Raw genomic sequence first — 23,648 nt, 5'->3', positions numbered from 1 at the left:
AAGGTTAGGGACTTGTACCAGGCAGATGGGTACAAGCACCTCTCAAGTAGAGTCACCAAATAAGATACAGGGTACCCAGTTCAATGTGAATGCCAGATAAACAACAGGTCCCATGCAAAATATGGGACATACTTATACCCAAAAAATGACTCATTGTCTGAAATATTCCATGGGACATGTTTATATTAAAAAGAGATTCTTTGTTTACCTGACATTCAAGTTGAACTGAGTATTGATTTGCTAAATCTGGCAACCCTAATCTCCAGCCTTGATATCTCACCTGATCCCCAAAGAACTGCTTGACATTTTCACTGAATATCCCAATATTCAATTCAAGACTATTGAATGCCTCAATAGTCTTGAAGGACCAACAGTGTGCCTCCACTGCTACATTAAGCCATGTTCCCACCAGCTGCCATTCCTCTCTGCCCAGGGTTATTATTCCTTTTTCTCATTCAAAGCTTCCCCTGGGATTCCAGTCTTCTTGTCCCTCTGGCACATGTCTCTTCTTTGTCCATCCCCATTATCCCCTCCCTTTTGGATTACTCTAGCAGTCTCGAATTTCTACTCTCCCCCACTCCTCCATTAGTATGGTAGTCCATTTATCGTTCTGAAATCACATCTTGCCTGAGGTATTTGTTGGTTAAAAATCAGTGGAGGCCCTCCTCCTCCTCTGGTCTACAGGACAAAGGCCACAAGCTGTGATGAAAAACACACTCCACATCTGCTCTTATCCACCTTCTCCTCTCATCTCTCCCCAACATGGCACCCCATACTCTGGCAGTGTACAGAAAACTCCCCATTTCCTTGAATAAGAAGCAATTTTGTATTTCCATTCCAAGGGCCTCAAATGTTCCTCCCTGCTTTTCCTATTCAATGCTATATTTCTTGTAGGATTAGTTTGATTCTTCCCTTCCTACAAACACAATGAATCACAGCATATTCTGATCTTTTGGACATGACGTGGCCATGTTAACAAGGATTGTTGTGCATTATCATTGACACCTTATTGTCTTTTCTGGAGGTTCTTTTCACTCTGTTCTGGGGACTGTGTCCTTTATTTAATTTGTACCCTCTGGACTGGGCAGAGACCTGATACCTACTTGGCATTTAATAAATGTTTGCAGAATATAGGCTTGTAAGTATGATCAAACAACTTACCATGCAGTAGAGAAAAAGTACAAGGCCATCCACCTCCCAGCAAATGCAGAAGTAGTCACTTATTTTCTAAATAAAAAGGTTTTGAATAAAGCAGATTCTCTGAAGAGGAGGACAGAGATAACTGTATCAAACAGCACTTCTTTACAAAAACACATCACCCCAGCTCCGTGCTGCATGGGACAGAGAAGGTAGGTGGTTTATGATGTGTTATCATTTCATTCTTAAGGTTAAAACTCTTAACAATAATCACAGTGACAAATGTATAATTCTGTGCTCCCTGGATAGTGCTTAACAAATACTTAGTGACTGAAAAAAATGAAGTTTCAAGATGTAGGCTTCAGTGTCAGAGAGAACAGGACCTGATTCTGACTCTGCCACTGGATACTTTAGCTCAGTCTCCATTTTCTCAGCATAGCCAGGACATTTTAATACCAAACTCCCAGGATTGTTCTGAGGATTATACGAAAAAATACCTACAGTAGAGCCAGCCACATAACAAATGTTCAACAACCGGCAGCATAATCAGTGTCCCACGAGCTCATTTAAAAAACAAAAATTGAAAACCTCTGCTGTGAAATGCAGACACTACTAACATTAATAACAACTTCCGCTCTAGTCTAGTTTTTGCACATTAACCCATTTAACCCCTCATTTTCCAGAGGGCACAGCTGATTCCAGAGACATCAAAGGAATTGCCCAGGGCCACATAGCTACAAAGAGGCAGAGCCAGATTTGGGGCACAAACCATCAACTGTACCCCCTGCTGTTTGGATTAGAAGTCAAGGGAACAAAGCTCTGTGGTTATTTATGGAAGCCCTTGGCTTGGCTTGTCTCTTATAGAATTGGGCTCAGCTGGATGATCTTCAGGAGATGGTTCCTGCCTCTGGGATGATCTTTGGAAACCCTATTTCCCACTGAAGCAAGAACAATGGAAGTTAAAACGAATAACGGTCCAAAGAGGGTTAGATTTGTAAAGATTTTGTTCCATGGGGGAGAATGGGTTGAATTATAACTAATAATTTAATCAATTTACATATTTATTAATATGTATTGAATAAATTACAGTCTAGCATTGTCTTTAGATTTTTTTTTTGCTTCCAGCAGCTACAATAGCCATGTGATGACTTCATTAAATTGACTGATTGGTTGATCTAATAGTCAATTCAATCAATATTTACCAGGGGCCCACTACCCATTATGCCCAATCCTGGGTCTCAAGGCTAGAGAGACAGATAAGACCCTTCTAGATCTTCTTTCAACCATGTCTCGGCTAAGAAAAAAAATGTAACTCTTTTGAAGGGTACTGTGAGAATGGCAGCAGATGCTTCCAAGTCCCAAAACTCAAGCAAGTATTGATACTGCTGTTTACCAGTGACGAGTTCTGCTCCCTCTAATGTTGAAGTTTGAACACTAGAGAAGCACGTCAAGGCAAGCAGATTGAGCAGGTTTTATTTGAAAGTAGTAATAATACAGACTTCTCCCGAGGGGGAGAAGGGGGCCATGGCTGATGTTCTAGAATTCCAAGAAGCAAGCACGCCCTACATCTTTTATAGGTGAAGGTCTCTTTTGTTCTCCAGTTCTCTCCCCGCTTATCTCTCCTTCCTGCCTATGTGACTAGGTCTGGTTTTGCAGGTGAGATGCATAAAGTGAGAAGCGACTGGGCAGGGGGAGGGCCCAGGGGGCATTTATTAGCAGCTCCTTGCCTGCTGTCTTTGATAAGGGCAAGTAAATTTGGTAATCAATGGGCTCTGGAGATCCTTGACATTCCATTCTCCCAGGGGCAGTCTCCAACTTCTAGAGGAAGGTGGCTTTCATGGCCTCCATTTCCTCGATTTCTACACTAACTGCCTGTCCCCAATTCTGACTTCAGTATCCCAACAGCTGGTTACCTGGTAGCAATCTATACATTGTTGAGCAAATGAATTAATAGGTGAGACCAATCACCCATCCATCCATCCATCCATCCTAAGGTGAAAAGTCAGAGAAATGCCCATGACAGCACCAAATGCTCCCTGCATTCGGCAAGAAACATCTCTACATGACAAAGAACTTTGGGAAGTGAAGAAAACACCTTAGGGAGAACTTGGAAGATATGAGGGATGTTACATTTCCAGTCAGGGCTGGCTTTATGGCATGTGACCTTTGCAATTGCTTATTTGAATGTTCTGGTAATGCCTTCTTGAAATTTTACTTTTATCAACAACCCCCCACCCCATTGCATTTTCCACTGGACCCTGCAAACAATGCAGCCAGTCCTGGTCACTTTGCTTGCTGGATAAGAAGTAAGAAATTTCAAAACAGGAATTCCTTTGTAGTATAGGTCAGTAGCCTGGGGGGCAAGGAGGTAAAAGGGTCATGGCCTGAGGAGGTTTCACGAGCCAGCGGCAAGTTGAGAGTGGGAGCACAGACTCCTGACGCCTCTACAGGGCTCCTTCCCATCTGAATATAATTCCAAAGTAAAGCAAAAACACCTTGCTCCATCCCAGAATGTGGATAATGTTTCTGATAGGCAAAACCCACTCCATTCTTCTCCTTTCACTCTTCTTCCCTTCTGTGTTTCTATCTCTGCCATCATATTTTTATTCACATTTCTTGTTATAATTTCTCCAGTGTTATATTTAAATGTATGGTTCCCTGCTCCTATGGTCTGAATTTATAACCCACAAGGAGATGGGATTTGGAGGTGGGGAACCTTGGGGTGATTAAATCATGAGGAAAGAAGAGTAGAATTAGTGCCAGAGACCTCAGAGAGCTCCTTTGCTCCTTCTACCATGTGAGGACGTGGGGAGAAGTACCATCTGAGCAGAGGGCCCCCATCACCCACCAAGTCTGCCACTCCTTGATATTGTACTTCCAGCTTCCAGAACTATGGGAAATAAATGTCTATTTAAGGTCCCTAGTTTATGGTGTTCTAGTAGCCTGAACAGACTAAGATACTTCCCTAGTTCCAAGACCAAATGTAATGTTTAAACTGAGTCATAAAACAACTTTCCTCCTTTTAAAACTGTGAGAGCTGGGACATAGGTGGTTTCTAGGACAGGTGCAAAACCCTAGGACCTGACCTAAAAAGACGTTGAGAGTCTTATGGAACACATTTTTCTCCTGAGAGGAACTGGAGGCATAAGAACAGGGGGCTTGCTGACCTAGATTAGAAAGCAAGGGGTGCCATCAACAGTGGCAGGATGGGCCACAATTATCCACCTGAGCTGGTGAAGCAGGTGTAGACTATTCTGTCAAGACCCAGTTACAGTCAATCAATCTCTTTCCCTTTCACAGGGTGCTTTCATTCCCTTGCTAAGAACTGATGGGGGAGACAGATTTGAGAGTGCCTCTGGCCTCCTTGTCAGTTGATCTTCAACAAAAACTTTTCTTTTTGCAAAAATCTGGTGCAACAGTATTGGTCTCTATGTGCATCAGGCAGCAAGCCCTACTCAGGATCAATGTTGGGTTAATGAGTGAAACAGATGTCCTCTAAGGGTGGGGGCAGAGCTGTTCCTTGATCTACCCAAAGGAGATGACCAATTCAGCAATGATGGGGCTCAGACGCTGGACCTGGATGAATTTTTTCATAGTCATTCTGCTAACGTGAGTTGGAATTGTGTTGATCCCCCCACCCCTGCCGCCCCACATTCCCTGGCTAAAAAAGTTTTATGTCCATTCCCCAGTACCAGTGAATGAGACCTTATTTGGAAATAGGGGTTAGGATAAGGGCATCGAAAGGGGATCCTAACATAACATAACTGGTTTCTTAATAAAAAGGGAAAATTAGGGTACAGAGACAGACATGCACACAGGTGAACACCATATGAATACTGGCATTATGTTGCCAAGAGTGGAAGAACTTACTGGAAGCTGGGAAAAAGACTTCAAACAGATCCTTCCCTATAGACTTCAAAGGGAGTATGGCCCTGATAACACCTCGATCTTGGACTTTTGGCCTCTAGAACTGAGAGAATAATTTCTGTTGTTTAAGCTCCATCTGTAGCACTTGGCTACAGCTGCCCTGGCAAAGTAATATGGTGAGCAAAGGTCAAGTCTTGGGGACAACCCAGAACACCTGGGCTGATCAGGGAGCAGTACCACCAAAGTGTTTTCCTCTCAAGACCACAATTCACATAGAAGCAGCACACAATGCAACAGGGGTTTCCTATGAGCCACTCTGGGGGGGACAATCATCATCAACCCTTTGTCATTCTGCTCTATTGCCATCACCTACAAGTCATGGGAGATAAACTTTCCAAGGAAAAGTTGTTGTTATTAGCAAAACATGGTAAAATTATGCAACCTTCAGAACTGAGGGGAGAAGGGAGACTCTAGGGAAGAAATGGGGAATAAGGAAAATTGGAAAAATGGTATTTCTATAGAACATTCACATTCACATCTCCTGCTTGAACTTTGACCCAAGGCTATGTGAATATGTGGTAACTGTAAGAAAACCCAGGAAAACCACGCCAGAGTGTCTCCCTGCTGGCTAAGAGAGAAAATGAGAGGAAAAGAGAAAGGGCGCGTGCAAGAGAGAGTGTGAAAAGTGAGGAGGAGAAAGAGAGTCAGGGGGAGAGAAAACATGAGAAAAGATGGCAGGGTAGCTACTCTTAAGCAGTTGAATTCCACCGGACTAACAGGGTACCAATAATGGAGAAGGATACTTGCAAGCTGACTGATGAACCAACAGCTAGCTAGGATGTTCACAGAGTGACAAGTAGTTGAGAGGCGGGGAAAATGGCTGCAGTGGAAAGGGCGGGGAGAGCGCTTTCAGACTGACAAGCTAGGTTGTGATGCAAAGGGCGGGGGAGCAGCTTTGTATTACAGTAACTGTAATATGTGATGGTGGGGTGGAATCTGAAAGGACTCGGCAGAGGAAAGTGAGGTTCAAATTGTGGTCTATGGCCCAGTAGCAGCAGCATCTCCTGGGAGCTCATTAGGAAGGCAAATTCCCTGCCAGCCTGAGCCTTTTGGATCAGGAACTCTGGGCTGAGGCCTAGCCATCTGTGTTTTAATAAGCCTTCCAGGGCATTCTGATCTACACAGAAGTTTGAGAAGCAACTTGCTAGGGAAACCACAAAAGAGAGAGAGGCAACAAGATCCCAAATAATGCTTTGAACATTGTCAAACCATACTTTTAAAAAATCCAGCTGAAACAGGAAATCAAAATGATTATACATTAGATTTTAGCTGAAGGCATATAAACATAGCACATTATTCACTAATCTTTCAACACGGGGCCATTTACTTTTCTGGGTGCTTTAGGTCAGTAGTGCCACTTCCTTCTTAAATGAACTTTATCCATGATGTATTATCTACAACTTCAGTTCCATTTTCTTAAAGGAAATTTAAGAAACCACTGCAAAGGAGGGAGAGAACTATTATTCTGGATTTGTACAGTATTTTCCCAGCCCTTTCCAGCTTCATGGCAATATTTTTAGTGATTCTCCTTTAAACCCTTCCTAACCATTCCTTAGTATTTATAGATTTGTTTTCTGCACTCACAGAGCTATATTTTAGATAAGGAAACACAAGAGCTTAATCATACTCTTTATTTTTGTCAAGTGGGAACTTGCATATTCAGTAGACCAAATGTCACCGTCATGTTTACATATTTTTTAAAGATGTCCTTTGGTGATTTTAAATAATATGAGCTTGCTTATGGAAGACACCCATATACCCACTAATACTTAAACTGATGAAAATCAGGAATACAGCCTGCTGTTTGCCTCCTAAATAGAATCTTCTCAAGGGAATAGGGTCAGAGGATGCTAGACTGTGGAGTATGTGTCAGCACTGTTATTTCTATCCCTGTTCCATAATCTCACTTTACTTCTTGTTGGTCACAGGGTGATGGAGAACAGTGCTCTCAGGTCTCATCTCAGAGAACCTGCAAGACAAATCTGGTAGGTCTGTTCGATTATTTTCACTTGACAGTGGCAAAATCTGAGGCCCAGAGACACCAAGATTGCATATCAAGTAAAGGGCAGAGCAAAGACTCCAAACAAGCTGTCTGTCTTCCACACATTGTTAATTACCACACAAACAGCCTCAAGTCTATAAACAACTCCCATAGTCACCACAAAGGTGAGATGGGAACTACAGATGTGTCACTTTCACTAGGGAGCAATAACCATATTGGTGACTCAGTAAGAAAATTAGTAACTATATATACTCAAAAATTCTTATGTGAATTTGCACCCCTCCTGTTATTACAATGTATTCTTTAAACTGGAATTCTACTAATTCTGTCATTTCATTTACATACTACCCTCCAAAAGACTGAATTTCCTGAAGGCAGTGGATGTACCTTCTGCAATATTCTATTCTCAGTAAGATGCAAAGGGTGGACATAAACATTTCATCAATGTTAGCTACTGAATTCATCAGAATACTCAATGTTAAAATGCAATCCCAGTTTGAATCCCCATCTACTAATATTTTGCCAGATGTATAGTAATGTGTTCTAATTCTAAATAGTATTTTTCCATGAGACTTAGCTTAAAAACCCAGAGATGATCCAAAATTAATGTCAAGTTATATGTGAAAACTCCTTTCAGAGCAGAGAAGTCCTGATCCCAGAAACAATCAAGAGTAATCTAGACACAGTAGCTCTGAGTAACCAGTAGGCTATATATATAGTCCTTTCTTGAAGTGGTAAAAGGGTATATTAAACTGTTGACCTTGTCATCAAGTTCACTTGACAGTTTACTTTCAAGATTGTCTGTTTCAAAAAAGACTGGAGCCCTGTAACAGGGCTGAAACCTTTTGCATGTGGCTTAATTTTCAATTTCCAGTTGCAATGCTTTGTTTCTCATAATTCTTTGTTCTATATTCAATCAACAGCAGTTAGGACCAGGAAAAAAGCCAACAATAAATATTTTCCTCTACAGTTTAAAAAAATATGATTTACAGATGAGAGAAAACCTGACACAGGTAGGGAGACTATGACATTATTTTTGTAGAGACTGCATGTCTGAAGAAAAATTAACTATAAGGTTCCTCGAAAAGATTTTCAAAACCTGTTAACTATCAGCTTTATTTAAAAATGTACAAATATTCTGACATGTAGAACTTAAGCTTGATGGATTCTTGAAACTCCACACAAAACTGGCACACCCAAGAAATCCATACCAAATTAATCACTCATAGACTGCTAATTCCATCCACTAATTTAACAATACAGTATTCAGGATAAATTAAAGGATTTAATATTAACACTTTTAAAAATAGTCATTTGTAACATGCTGCTATAATTAGAACAGTTTTTGGGTTACTGATACAAGAAATTTCAACAGCAAGCTTAAAGTTTTCTGAAAACATAAAAATTGAGACAGTGAATTGATGCAAACATACTACATGTGAGAAAAATACTCTTCTTGTGAATGTTAATACTCAGCTAAATATAATCACTGGCACTGTGACTTGAGCCAGATTTTTAAATCTAGATTAGCTCAACCAGGGTGAAGGCTTTAAATGGAGGAAGGAATGGGACTCAAAGTTGGAATATTTGAAATTCTAGGGACAATGAAGAGACCTATTTTGGGAGAGCAGAGTTACATATCTGAACAACAGGGAAGTATTTTAAAAATTAAAATATATGTTTCAAAGTATTTGCATCAGCACCTCATGGTGAGTTGAAACTTCTTTAACAAGGCCCAGTCTGAAAAATGCATATAAATGAGAATTTAGAGAGCCAAGACATGCCTTAGTCTTGCTGAGTGCAAGGGTATGGCTTTGCATTTTGTTCAGGGTCTCGACTAAATTGTAGGGACTTCAGAAATAATAGTCTTTTATAAAAAAGATATTGCTTATCTATAATAAATGATTTTAGTTAAAAGGTTTGACCAGGTAAAAGTTCATGAGTAGTGCACTGACTTTCAGGTTTTACCTCTCAAATATTCCTGAGAAAACAGTAAGAAAAAAGCAGCTTTCTAAGAACTCTTTTTCAGAAGTTTTTCAGACTTTTCTAGATGAAATACACAGGCAATATTGCAGCTAAGGGACAAACTGAGGGACTGCTTCCCACTTAAACCAAATGAGAAGAAAACTTAGAACGATCTGCTATAAACTGCAAGGCAAAATGCAGCTCAAAACTGAATGAAGCAAGGGTCCTTTGCTAAGTGGAGGATGAAGTGTGATTACCCACTTGAAGGTCCCATTACATTGTGAGTGCAATTCAGTTTGGGGAAAATAGTTTAATGTATCTCTCAGAAAAAAATAGTTTATACTTTGCATCACAAACAAAACAGTGGTTATGATGTCCAGCGCCACCAAGCAACTTTCATTCTGTCCCATACTGCTGAGAGCGAATCCAAGGCAGGGCGGACATCCAGGATGGTGAACTGGTAGTCCTTGTTGACTTCGCCACCATCGTAGTAATCTATCACATATCTAACTTCCGTGCCACAGCGGTTGATGATCCAATCATGCCTGTCGAAGGGCAACTCATACCTGGAATGAAAGCATGCTGGTTAGTGTAAATCACTGGCTGGGCACTTGGTGCTAGTTGAGCAGTGAGAAAGGCTGAGAAGAAGCACATGCCTGCTCTCTCAATAGCAAACACCTAACTGGAAAAGTGAGGCTCAGACGATCAGTCTCCAGGGCTAAGGGAACATGGAACTGAATGACTGTGATGAGTCCAGGTCACAAGACTGCTCATTCCCTTACAAAGGAATAAGGTCCACAGGAAAGAGACCTGGGCCAGGAAGGTCAGCTGAGACATTACATATGTCCAAGTGTGGGCTAAGAAAAAACTACTAGGAAGAAAGGGCAGGAACACTAAGATGAACCCAAAGATTACAGGAGGAGTAAAAGATGGATCTGAGAATATAGAAGAGAATTCAGTTGGATCCTCGGATAATTAAATAGTAAGCTAGCCACTATATCTTAATACATCTACCCATTGAGGAGCAAACTTCAAGGAGAGAAAGAAATCTGTAGCTGAACACTGAGTGAGTTTTAGAAGATGGCACTGCAGTTCTTAGACTCTTTGGTGCCAAGAGAAAGTTGACCCTGATCTGAAGAATGCAAAATAACATTTTGGCTCTGACACTCACCCCATCCAGGAACGAATTCTTGCCCTTGGTGAATACTCTTTTGCTTTCCCTCCAAATCGGATCAATGATGGACCACAGGGACACTCCCTGGGAAATGCCAAAGAAGAAAAGCCTATTAAAATACTTTCTTTCCTTTGACAAGGATGATGTTCCAGTTTTTCAATAATATACATATTCCTGTATGCGTTTCACAATAATACTGCATTGATAAAGCAGCATCTAAAACAATTCAAATAAAATGTCACTATTTATTGAAAATATGCCTTTCCTTCTGGATTGGGTGCCTTTCACTTTCGTCCACTCCCTCCAGAATTCTGCACTGCCAGGGCCCTTCCATTTGAGGCAGGAAGTTAGGCATATCCTCAGAAAAAACAAAGAAGTGTTAAGTATTGTGTATCTTGCTTCTCTTTTGCATTGAGCAGCTGGGCTTTTGTCAGACAAACATAAGAAAATTCTATACAGTTAGCTCTGTATCCATGGGTTCCACACCTGCAGAGTCAACCAAGTGCAGATTGAAAATATTTGAAAAAAATAACTGCATCTGTATTGAACATGTAGACATTTTTCTTTTCATTATTCCCTCAATAATACAGTATAACAACTATTTACATATCATTCACATTCATTAGCTATTCTAAGAAAGAATCCATGTGAATGTGCATAGGTTATCTGCAAAAACTATGCCATTTTATATAAGAGGATTGAGCATCCAATGGTTTAGATATCATTGGGGAGTCCTGGAACCAATCTCCTGTGGACACTGTGGGATGACTGTACTCGTTTCATTTCAAAATAATTAACGACCATTTGGAAGAAAAATGATGAATGAATTCCTAGGAACCAGTAGTAATTCATGTTGGATTCACTCCTTAAATAAATAACTACACATAAACTGAGGGGTGACAAAGTTCTAGCTAGAGAATCCACTTACTCTGCCCACAAAACCCAGTTGCGAATTCAGCCTTCTGCTGGCAGTGGGGTGCAGCAGTATGCACAAGACCCTGCCCTCATGGAGGGCATGGTCCACCTGTACAATAGGTAGAGAGCTGCTTCCCCAGTGAAGGGGAGAAGGCAGTCAAGACATGAGGCCCTCTAACTTGTTAGCCGCTCTCCCTGATGAGACAGGTTTCCATCTTGATGTGTTTCTCCAAGTGGAAAGGGAAAAAGTATTGAAAGCATAAGGAGCCCTATTTGAGGACCATGAGTTACTGAGTTTTCCTTTTAGGACCTACTCCTTAGTTTGTCTTTTCAAGAAGGTCACAGGCAAAGAAGTGAACCTGATCCAGTCAAACTCTCCTGGAGACCTTGTCATGGTTTTTTTAAGGCCTACCTAGTTTTGCCAAAATTGTAAAATGACTGGAGAGGAAGCAAAAACTGACAAACTCCCTCTTCTCTCTTGCCTTTGTCCCACGAACATGCTATAAATAATGAGCAGACAGTTTTAATTAGAGCACACTTTCAATCAAGGTCACTGCAGACGCTTGTGGCTCCCCTCATAGCAAGCTGGGAGTGTGACTCCTTCAGGTTATGGATTACTGACAGGCAATGTGGTTGCAGCATTATTCCCTCATCACAGGCCTGGGGCCTGGCTAGTGACACCCAGGAAGTGCCACTAATGAACTGCAGATGGCAAATATTAAAAACAAACTGAGGGAAAAAACCTTAAATCAACAAGTGAATTTTAGCCAAGAAACAAATTAATCAATTTTTTAAGGAATCTGAAATGCAAACCACAGATTGTATGATCTGGTTCTTGGGCTGACATGCCCCATCCCTACACTTCCACAAGTGAAATCCCTGGAACCAGTAACATCAGCATTGCTCTATAAATCCAAATCTGGGTGCCACTCCAGACTGACTTGAGTCAGACACCCTGAGGTGGGGTCCAGCATGCAGGGTCGTAAAAAACTTTCCAGATGGTGCTGAGAACCACTGGTCTCTACAGACTCAGGTCCTATCACCACAAGCATATTCATGACTACATTTACCAAATCTCCCTGAGAAAAGGAGCCCCATGTTAAGACATCTCTTTAGGGTTATTCCTAATAGGGATTCAATAAATACTACTGAGGGAACAAAAGCACCTTCCTATCTGGCTTGGGACAGAGAGCATTTTAGTATCTCTTTTCCCAGGTGTTGTTCTTTCAATGGGCTGTGAAACTCCTCTCACTGAGAGATAGTGTCTCTGTCCCCTCCCCTTGAACCTGGGCAGGCCTGTATCCCTATGGTACTTCTGAGACTAGGTCAGAAAAGAAGACACAGCTTCACTTGGTGCTTTTTGGAACTCTAGCTCCTAGATCCTGGCAACCATGATGTGAGGAAGCCAAAACGGTCAACATTTAGAAGTCATGAGAAGGTTGGCCTAAAAGAAGGCCAGCACAACCTGCTGGACAAGTAAATGGTGAAGCCTTCAGAAGTTCCCAGCTCAGGGATACACAGTTATCCATGACAACTGACTTGGCAGCAGAGGACCCAGCCATCAGGGAGTAGAGAGGAGCTATCTCTGCCTTTTCAGCATTCTAGATCCACCAAGTCCATAGCCTAATAAAAATGGTTGCTGTTTTTCATATGACTAAGGGGGAGCAATCTGTCCCACAACAATAATGACTGGAACAGGCCAGTTTTATTTGAATAGCAAATTATTTTAATAAAATGTTAAAACTGTAGAAAGTTGATATGCAATACAAAAGATACTGGGAAGATTGTTTTAAGATCTGAAACATACTTACGCAGCATGAAGAGCTTCCCACTTCAAAATCTCCTTCCAAGCCTGTTCATTGTTCTGATTGTGAATTCTAATGATATTATACATATCTTTCTGACTAATATCCTCATCCTTCCACTTCCACCTATAAAAGAACATTTGGTAAAATGTAATGAACATTACTGATAATACCAAGAAGTTAATCCACATATTCATAAAGTGATTTATAAATTACAAAAAAAACTAAGAATGCTCATTTTCTATTAATTCAATGAATCTAGACTCATTTTGAAGATTTACTCATGCGTGATCATGGAGTAGTGCTATAAATCCAAAGCTACCACATAAATATTAGAATTGAAGATTAATAATGAGGTTAATCTCATTTCACTGAGTTTCCAAAAGCCAGATTGATGGAAAAATCTATTCTTAAAGTAACATTTCTTCAGTTAGTAGCACTGATTAATGATGTCCCAGCTTTTTAAAAAGCATTTTCTATATTAGTGTTTCTTCCCGTTAAAAGAAAAAAGCTATTATTGGCTATGATGGTCAATTTTATGTGCAACCTGATGGAGCCATGGAGACATGTGGCCAAACATTCTAAGTGTGTCAGTGAGGATGATCTGAATGAGATGAACATTTCAGTCAATGGAATGAGTAAAGCAGACTACCCTACTCCACATGGGTGGGCCACATCCAATCACTTGCAGGCTTAAATGTAACAAAAGGGCTGATCTTTCCATGAATAGAAGCTTGAGGTGAAACATTAATCTTTTCCTGTTTTTGGACTCACACTAAAATATCAGTTCTTCCTGGGTTTCAAGCCTGCCAACTTTCAGACCAGAACTTATACCATCCAAACTCCTGGTTCTCAGGATTTTAGACTCAAACTAGAACTATACCATTGGCTCTCTTGGGTCTCTAGCTTGCCAAATGTAGAGGGATTTTTCAGCTTCCATAATCATGTGAGTCAATTCCTGATAATAAATCTTGCCCTTTTCTCCCTATTCTGTTGGTTCTGTTTCTCTGGAGAACCCTAACCTCAAACATTGGCCTTGAACTTATATTCTCACAAGTCTGAAAATTCTGCTGATTATAAGCTAATTAAGTCATTTAAAATTTGCTACATGTTTTTAGGGTAAAAAAAACATTTAATTCTTAGAAAAATTTGACAAGAAAATGTATATTCTAAACAATATATTCATTCACTTACCCTTTCCTCAACATTGCATTCCAGAACATCTGTTCAGAAGGATAAACCCACTTTTTCTCTGAATCTGCTCGTGGAATGGATGACTCCTCTCTGACAGTAGACAAAGGAAAGGGCTGATCTGGAGCTGGTGTTTGATTAGGTGGTGGCATCTAAATAAAGTAAGTAGATTTGTTTTGTAAATGCTAGAAATATGATATAAAGTAAAATATATGAATACAATTAAGTATCTACTGGAAAACAATGGATCACACACAAAGCACAGGTTCCCCCCAACCCACTGACATCATCAAAACTTCAAGCCTCCCAAATATTTGGGCTGTTTTGAAGTTTCAGAATACTGAAGTTGTTTTTCTTCCATGATTAAATTCTCATAAATAGTAAATAGACACTGTGGTTAAATTTTTGATCTCTTTCTCTTTTGAACAAATTTAGAAGCAATGTCACCAAGGACAAGGAAGTAAAAACTAGTATCATAAGCTGCAAGCATTTCTAAAACCTTTTTATAATCTCAGCAGCTGGAGAGGCTGAGGCAGAAGGATCACAAGTTCAAAGCCAGTCTCAGCAACTTAAGAGAGGCCCTGTCTCAAAATAAAAATTTAAAAAAAGAAAGGTGCTGGGGATGTGGCTCAGTGTTTATGTGTCCCTGGGTTCAATCCCTTGTACCAAAAAAAAAACACCTGTTTATGACAGGCTTTTCAAAAATGACTATTCACTCTTTTGAACTTCTTAAGAAAATCTCACAGACTATACATATAATGGCACTTTCTTTTTAAACATTCATTACCTATATGATTCTGTTTATGCTTTCACACTTTGGGTTGAACACAATATGAATGAGTATTTGCATTTCAGTAATGCCAGACCAGAAGGTGTGGCAGAATCCGTTTTCCCAGACAGGGGTCAGAAGTCAGTACTATTATGTTAACACCCAGCCTAGGCCAGGTTCTTGCATCCTCAGCTCTGTTGATTTTAGGGGCTGTATGATTTTGGCTAAGGGGTTCTGTTACACTGAGCACTGTAGGTAATTCAGCATAATCTCCAGTTTCTACCCAGTTGTACCTCTCCTGCCCAGTTGTGATAACCAAACTGTCTCCAGACATGTCAGCTGTCCCCTGGCAAGTACCCCAGGTTGAAAACTGGCTAGAACTTCTTTATGTATTAGAAGTATGAATAATTTTCTAACAGATACACATTAATATTTGAATGATATTGGCCAAATTATATGGTTATATCATGTGCATCTGCAAATATATAACAATGAATCCTGCCATTGTGTGTAATTATAATGCACCAGTAAAAAATATGGAAAAAACAAAAGTCTCAGCCATAACACGGGCCCTACTTCGAGTTACAGTAGCAGAAGAGTTCTGTATGATAAGCTCTGCACTGCCTGCCTGTATTATCACCACTAGCATTTTAAAGGACACAAATCTGAGGCAGATGGGCTTCAGTTTGGTGTTATGGTTTGGATATGAGCTGTCCCCCAAAAGCTCACATGTGAGACAATGTAAGAAGGTTCAGAGAAGAAATGACTGGGTTGTAAGAGTCTTAACCCAATCAGTGATTTACTCCCCTGATAGGTAACTGAAGTGGTAGGGTGTGCCTGGAGGAGACTGGAAAGGGGCATGACTTTGGGGTATATATTTTGTAACTGGAGAGTGGAGACAGTCTATCTCTCTCTCTCTGCTTCCTGATGATGTGAGCTGCCTTGCTCTGCTACACTCTTCCACCATGATATTCTGCCTCACCTGAATCCCCTGGAATGGAGCCATCCTTCTAGAGACTAAGACCTCTGAAACCGTGAGCTCTCAAATAAACCTTTCCTCCTTTAAAATTGTTCTGGTCAGATCATTTAGTCACAGCAGCAAAATAGTTGACTAAAACAGTTTGGTTTTGCCACTTCCTAGCTGAGTGTAATGGGGCAAACTGCTCACTCACTCATGCCCAGTATCTTCAGTTCTAAAACAAGGACATTAGAAACAATGACCACATGAAGTTGTTATGAGGATAAAGGAAAGAGTATATGGTACTTTGCTTCAATGCATCAAAAATGACCACAAGAATAGCTGTTATTAGTATTCTCACTACCTATAGTGATCCCCTGGGACAAGAGTATAGAGCTCTAAGATTCTAAAAGGCTCATTTTCTGAACCACTAGGCCATTAGAGATAATCTGGACCACTGGTCTACTTGGGTACTCTTTGAAATGTCTAGAGATATTTTTGATGGTCACAACTGAGAAGAGAGGTTCTCCTGGCATCTGGTGGGTAAATTCCAGGGCTAATGCTGCATATCCTACAGTGCACAGGGCAACTCCCAAAAGAGGGAATTACCAAGCTCCAAGTGTCAATAGCACCAAGGGTAAGAAACCCTGATTTCATCCAACTTCTTTGACACAGCCATTTCCTTATAGTTTGGCAGCATCCTTACTGAGGTTTGACAACAATCCCTTCCCTGTTCTTGAACCTGAGGTCTAGGATATTAATCCCTCCCAAATAACCCTGGGCTTTTTTCTCTGTAAATGAGTACACTGAACTGTAGTTGCCTCTTTTCTCATCTGGCATCTACTAGAATGTGAATCAGTTCACAAGCTATGTCCTATGCATCTTTGTAACTAGCTTAGGAGAGTCCTCAGCATATTGGAGGAACTCTAAATATCTACTAAGCAAATGTTTCCAACAGACAGGCAACTTAACATTGCTTCCGTGAGCCCATTGTGTGAAGGTTGGTTCTATTGCTACTGTTTATTTCTAAGTGGCCTCTTATAGTAGATGTTATAGCTGACACTACCCATTTATCCTTGGGCACTCCACTAAGACTGCCTTCCACACGAGCCTTCAAATAAACTGTTTCTGTCAAGGGCCAGATAACCAATGTTTTTGGGTTTGTGTGCCACACAGTCACACTACTCAACTCTGCTGCTGCTTTCTCTATAGTGTGAAAGCAGTGACAAATAACATATAAAGGACTGAGCATGACTGTATGTCAACAAACCTTTATTTTCTAAAGCAGGTAGAGGGCCAGATATAGATCGTGGACCACAGTTTGTCGGTTCTTGATGAGAATACTGCTGTTGTATCTCTTTTCCAAGCTATTTCTAGTTCCTTCAAATGTGCCTGATTCACTAAATTTTCTAAACATTCTTGATTTAGAGAGCCATCTTGTGGCTCTCTAAAGTACAAGCCCAAGTCTGTCTGTTTCTCCACTAAAATGTGATTCCAAATGGGAGACCACAATTCCCTATGTTGTCTGGCTATCATAAAATAGAGAGAAGCCACAGATACCTCATCCTCATTTCTTGATGGCATTAAATTTGCTGTCAGTCAGATGACACTTTACTATCCTAGCAATTAACATATGGCTGGCTCCTAATAGTGCCTGAAGAAGCACCCAATCTTGTAAGATGCCTACAAGGTTCCTGACAACCAAAACACTTTACTATCTCTAGCTATGCTCTTTAAGGAATTTCTTGCTACCATCTAATAACTCTCTCACATGAGAAAATATTCATTTGGTATGACTTATTTGTAGTAAAGTTACTCTGCCCCTTTGTAATCACTGTTTTCTTTCCTAGGTACTCTCTGAAACTCTGTTTAGTAACACATTCTAGATTTTCACTGTAGATGCAAACCAAACTTCAGTTTTCAAAGAACAGAAGAATCTATTCCAGCAGTCTACTGATTGACTTAGAAGTCTGTAAAAGCAATTATTCATAAAATGTTCCAGGAAGAAGGAAATAGTACCGATTACCAGATTTGAAGGATCCAGGTTCTCCTTATTCTTAGCAGCAGCGCCTGTAACAGGACACTCCACATACTCATATGCACGATCTTGGTGGGCAGGCACAGAGTATGTTTTGCTCTCACAGGTTTGAGCAGAGGATTCTGCACTCATTGGACAGCCTGAAATAATCAAGTATAAAAACTGTCACCACAAAAGCATAACATCTGGCTCTCTCAATTGGGGTCCTAAGGAGCTGAAGTTCTGACCACCATAGGAAAAACTGTTTCTTCTGTTTAAAGCTGCCAAGAATTAAGCTATCTAATGTTCTAAAAACTGCAGATGAGGAGAAGATTCTATAAATTTACTTTACTTCTGAAAGAGAAACACCCCCATTCTATGATTAAATTATGCTCCCAGCAAAAATAAATGAAAATATCTCAGCAGATGCAATAATATGTATTGCTATGCCATAATGTTAGCAATAGGCTAGAAGGTTCCTGCTTGGAACAGCACCTGGGAGCTGTAAAAACAACCTAAGTGGAGGCTGGGCCACAATTCATTGAGTCTCCTTAACTTCCAGCCATTAATTCAGACAGGCCCAGCCCCAGCCAGAACGCCATCGCAGTCCAATCATCTGTTATTGATGTACTCTCGTAGGTACTGAAGCAGAAGAAAATGAGCAGGGATTTCATAAAGGCTACTGGAGAAAAATCTCCATGCCACTCTGTATGTGGAGCAAGTGCCAAGACTAAAACAAGACACAGAGAATGACCAGGTGGCCAAGGTGCTGTTCCTTGTCAGCAGACAGTAAGAATTTAGTAAGAAAAGGGAGACATTAAAGAAAACAACCCACAACCCATCTAAGGTGCTTCTTAAGGGGGAGGGTGTGAGCCTAATGGCTGAGCACCAGCAAGGGCAGACAATGTCCCTGGATCCTGATTCAGTCAAGTTGGGGACTAAGAAGCTGGTCTAAGAGTTCAAAGCAGGCAGGCTCCTGGAAAACTGCAGCCTGGAATAACAGCTGTTCTGTAATGGAATCCTTGACTCAGGCAGCAGCAAGAACAGAATATACCAAATGCTGGTGCCGTACAGAGAAAAGATGAGTTTCCTTTCACTTCCTTCCTTAGGCCTCTCCTCCCAGGCACTCATTTCCTCATACCCCATCAGTTTCCCACTTGAGGGGTGAAGGCAAACTTGCTATACCTTCCCTCTCTACCATTCAAAACATCAATCCTTTCTGGGGCACTGATCCCAACTCATGTTAATAAGAAAACCGTGTTATATTTTTCACATTATATAATTAGCCCTTTTGATCTACAAATACATTCTTTAGTAATGCAAATAAATTGGACTTACAGCTCTAGGATAGACAGCAAATGAAATGAAACCAGAAAGAAGACTCTCTTATTTCCCTGGGGATGGACACTCAGAGCAGAAGCACAGCTGCTTCATCTGATCTGTCTCAATACGTGGAAGAAGCAATGCCACAAGAGCACTGGATCTGTCCTTGTCCAAGGTCACCGAGTTTTCAATGGCTTTGCCACTTACAACCTGTGTGACTCGGAGTACATAGGTTAATTACTCTGAGCCTTAGTCTCCTTGACTATAAAATAGAAAACCTACCACACAGAATTATGAATATGAGACAGAGGATTTTCATCAGACAAAGGATTTTCATCTCTTATTCACTACTACTCTCTAAGTGCATGAAGAAATTAAAACAAAAACAGAAGTGCTTGGCACAGAATGGGCAGTGACCTGTCAGAGTGGGCTGGCTTGTCCAGAAAATGAAAGACTATTCTGCAAGCATTAGCATTCAGTAAGCATGTCACATTGTCTCTGTCCCTCATGACTTACTGATTCAAGCCAAACTTTAATATGAAAAATTTAAAGCCAACATACACTGACTAAAAGTCAAAGAAAATCTTCTCATTTTCAGCTCTTCCCTGAAAGAATGGACCACAAGTCCATTTGGTGATGGCTTATTTTATAGGATACTGTAGCATACATGGGAGTAAAGTTTATTTATGAAGACCGATAGATCTGGACCAAGGTTTCACAACATTTGTATTCTTGATATTTGGGCTGGATATTCTCTGTTGGAGGGGCATCCTGTGCCTTGTAGGATATTTAGTAGTTCTCCTGGTCTCCACCCACTAGGCACCAGGAGTACCCTTTGATCTCAGTTGTGATAAAAATGTCTCCCAGCAGGGGCAAATGTCTCCTAAGATCCACTCGTGGAAGTACAGGAAAACTTTGGGGAGTCAGGGTGATTTATGGAGCAATAACTGCTCTTGTGCAGTTCAATTAATCATCATGATAACCCTTTAAGATAATATTATTATAGTCTCATCTTACAGATGATAGACTTAGAGAATTAACCTGTCTATAATCACAAAATTGGTAAGCAGCCCCACGGTGCCTACAAGCCTCACTAGCAAACTATACCACCCCTTCCTTTAGAAATTTTGAGAATTACCTTTTATTTTCTAGACAGAAGGTAAATTACCTTTCATTTTCCCTTCATGCATTGGGCATCCTGAAGGTGGTGATGCTGCCTGATGATCTGAAGCTTCTGAGGTCTGAACTGGAACAGCAGGAGTAGAGGCTGACAAACCCATGGTTGGAATCAGTGTTGACTCCAAACTATTTTAAATTTCCAGCTATCAAAGCAAAGAGACAGATTAATGCTGATGCCTAGAATGGTGTTATTCCCTTGTTACTCAATCTGGCCAACCCTTGTTCTTCCTTTTCGTCCTATCATGGGTACATACTAGGCAGGATACTCACTTTGATACTGGGATTTAATATATTGCCCCCCTTTGGGAAATAACTGCGAAACCTACCCTCTGGGGGCACGTTTCTAAGGAAGCGGGAATTAAGTGACTGAGGTGAAGTGGTCTGTGAGAAACCATGTCACAGAACTGGTGTGCAACCCAGGGGTCTTCTGAGGGGAGGGGAGGCGAGGCACACTGAACTCAGACATGATCCCCAGCTCCCCAGGCCTTAGCGATGAGCACAGATACGGAAATTCGAGGAAAGAAGGATGCAAGAAAGGAAAGAAGGGACAGAGGAGGGCAGGATACTGCCCGTCTTCCCCGCGCCATACCCGCACGTCCCACCTGCTCCAGTCCATGGTCCCCAGGCCCCACTGACCGTGGCCAGCACGACCTTTCGCACCTGATTCCTCCCCCAGGCTTCCCCGAGAGGCTGGCCCCGCCTCTAACCTCCAACCCAAGCCCCGAGGACAGCGATCTGCTGTCGTCCCCGCCTTCCTCTCACTGGGTCACCGCTGTCGCCTCGGTCACCGCCGGCGCTCTCGCGCGCTGCTCCTTCCTTTTCCGAAGGCGGGACTTCCGGGTGCGCGGAAGCAAACTGCAGGCTGAGGAAAGGCTTCTGTCAATCATAGAGAGGGTCCCGCCTCCTCTGTACTTTGACCTATAATCACGATGGCCGGTCCCGCGGCCCCGCCCCTCCTGGCCCGGCGCCTTTTTCAACTCCAGAGTTGGCAGGGACTTTCATAATGGTCTAGAGGCTTCCGCACAGTGAAGAATTCTGCTACACATGCTTTGAGCTGCTGAGGGCGTGTTTTGGAGTAGTTTTAAATTTTATCCTGTTTTTTAAAAAAAATGTTATCCTGTCAGGTTTTAAATTTTTAAAATTTTAATTGACATATATTTGTACTCCTTTATGGGGTACAGTACTATAATTCCATACATGTAGACAATTTGTAATGATCAAATCAAATCATAGTAATGTTTCAAGAAGCATCAGTAGGGCGGTCACAGGCACATGCCTGTAATCCTGGTGACTCGGTGACTCGAGAGGCTGAGGCATGAGGATCACAAGTTGGAGCACAGCCTGGGCAATTTGGCCAAAACCTGTCTCAAAATAAAAAAGAAAAAACAAAAAACAGGACTGGGGATGTGACTCAGTAGCAGAGCGCACCTGGGTTCAATCCCCAGTAATGGAAAAAAATACCATCTGTGGATATTCAGAATTGTGGCTGATTCTGGAGACGATAAGAGAACAAGACAAGGTTCTGCTCCCAAGGCCTTCTTCACTGGGTGTGTGGACTTGAACATCTCTATTTTAATTTGATTCCAACAGAAATTTAGCATTTTCTTTCATCAGAAAAATAAGCAACAAATTCCTACAGTGGTAGCTATAGGTGGTGCTAATAGAAATCACAGGTAAATTATGTCACATGTAGTTGTTGTGTCTCTCTGAAAATACCATTTATTACTTTAAAATTAAGGTGATTTGATCTCATTACTTAAAGTGTTCATCAAGAAGCATGCCATTCTATATCACCAGCATTGGTTCTGTGAAGTATGCCCAGATCTCCCCACAGGGCCCAGGCTGCCCATCCCCTTGGGTGCTAGGAGTGTTGGTGGCTAACAGCCCTCAGCTGAATTTTTCTTCAATAACTGACCTCTACTGAAGAAAACTGCCTCACTGCAAAATTACATTCCCTCCTTAGGGAATCTGCATCCTATGAGTAGTCTCTGAAAGAGACCCTAGCTTTAAGAGGGGCAACTCAGAAGTGTCATACCAATTTCAGTGCTGCCCAGAGGATCAGTTGAGGATTCCATTGCAACTCTATGACCATTTATCTTTTCCCTGTGCCTATCCCCTCTCCTACCACTCTCTGGCAGCTCTTCATGAGACTATTCAATGCAAATATTGAAATCTGAGACTGTTTAATACATATCATTATTTTGGTCTGGTATGACCAACAGCAGATGATTGCCTTTGAAAAGATAGTTTATTATACTTCCAGTTCCAAAGACAGGGAATACATGCCATGTCACCAAGGATTAGGGGTATGTGGAAGCACCAGGATTGATCACAAGGCCCAAGGAGAGGGGGGATCTGTGGGAAAGATCCTTTATTATGTTTTCAGGGAAAAGGAATGGGAAGACAGGGCAACAAGTTTAGTATTGTCTAATTTGAATAATTTCAGTTGGCCCTGGGGCAGAGCTGTCTACAATAGTCTGTTACCTGGCCATGGAGTGATTAGGACAGGTGTATAGTGGCACAGAGTAGGAAAGCCCAATAATGGAGGTGGTTCTATGTGTACATTGAATGGGATGCTCAGAAAGGGGAACTGGCTGCCCTCTAGCCAGTGCCTTGAATCTGGATCAAGACAGCATTTAAAGTGTGTGTGTGTGAAAGAGAGAGAGAGAAAGAATAGGGATTGAGCCCAGGGTTTCTATCACTAAGCAACACTCCCATCCCTTTTTCTAAAAAAATTGAGACAGGGTCTCACTAAATTGCTGAGGGGCTGGCCCCAAACATGTGATCCTCCTGCCTCAGCCTACCTAGTCACTGGGATTACAGGTATGGACCACCACACTGAGCTTCAAGACACCATTTTTCACAACTATCACATTAGTATACACTGTATTTCCTGGGGAACCTGGACTATAGCAATGACAAATCTGTTTTATTTTTAATATGTTCATAGCTATATTTCAAAAAAAGTGGATTCATGCATAGTTCCTTGCATTTTGTTGTATGCATATAAAAATATTATTATTAGAAGACATTCATAAAATTCACCAGACTTCAAAATGGTGTATGGCACAAAAGAGGTCAAGAACCCTTGCTAATGGGAGAGACAGGTATGCAAAGGAATAACCATACTTACATTCTTGATACATGTATGTCAGGACTCTTCTGGGGCAAAAGGAAGAAGTAACTACTGTGAGGTGATGGGAAGGAAGTGGATAGAAAAGAGAAAATTAAGTGTCAGCCATGTTTGCAAAGGAGTTACTAAGCAGGGTGTTGAATGAGTGCCACA

The 23,648-nt window shown here is 41.3% G+C and overlaps 1 protein-coding gene across 5 annotated transcripts; it reads right to left on the bottom strand.

Annotated features, from left to right (window-relative positions):
• Positions 1 to 8,150: 8,150 nt before the first annotated feature.
• On the bottom strand, positions 8,151 to 21,193 carry LOC124971771 (holocytochrome c-type synthase). Of its 5 annotated transcripts, none has more exons than XM_047535500.1 (7): positions 21,070 to 21,193; positions 20,352 to 20,505; positions 17,870 to 18,021; positions 14,120 to 14,268; positions 12,932 to 13,051; positions 10,203 to 10,289; positions 8,151 to 9,597 (listed from the first exon to the last, which is right to left on the bottom strand). In XM_047535500.1, exons 2-7 carry the CDS (start codon positions 20,461 to 20,463, stop codon positions 9,399 to 9,401), a joined length of 819 nt encoding a protein of 272 aa, XP_047391456.1. In that variant the 5' UTR covers positions 20,464 to 20,505; positions 21,070 to 21,193; the 3' UTR covers positions 8,151 to 9,398. The 5 variants fall into 5 exon arrangements, with proteins under 5 accessions (XP_047391456.1, XP_047391459.1, XP_047391457.1 ...); XM_047535503.1 differs by having other exon boundaries at positions 21,125 to 21,166; XM_047535501.1 differs by having other exon boundaries at positions 21,023 to 21,137.
• Between the last annotated feature and the right edge of the window lie 2,455 nt (positions 21,194 to 23,648).

Source organism: Sciurus carolinensis, chromosome X (genome assembly GCF_902686445.1).
Source record: "Sciurus carolinensis chromosome X, mSciCar1.2, whole genome shotgun sequence".
NCBI lineage: Eukaryota > Metazoa > Chordata > Mammalia > Rodentia > Sciuridae > Sciurus > Sciurus carolinensis.
Note: the sequence above shows the minus strand (reverse complement) of the source record. Positions and strands in the feature narration are given on the sequence as shown.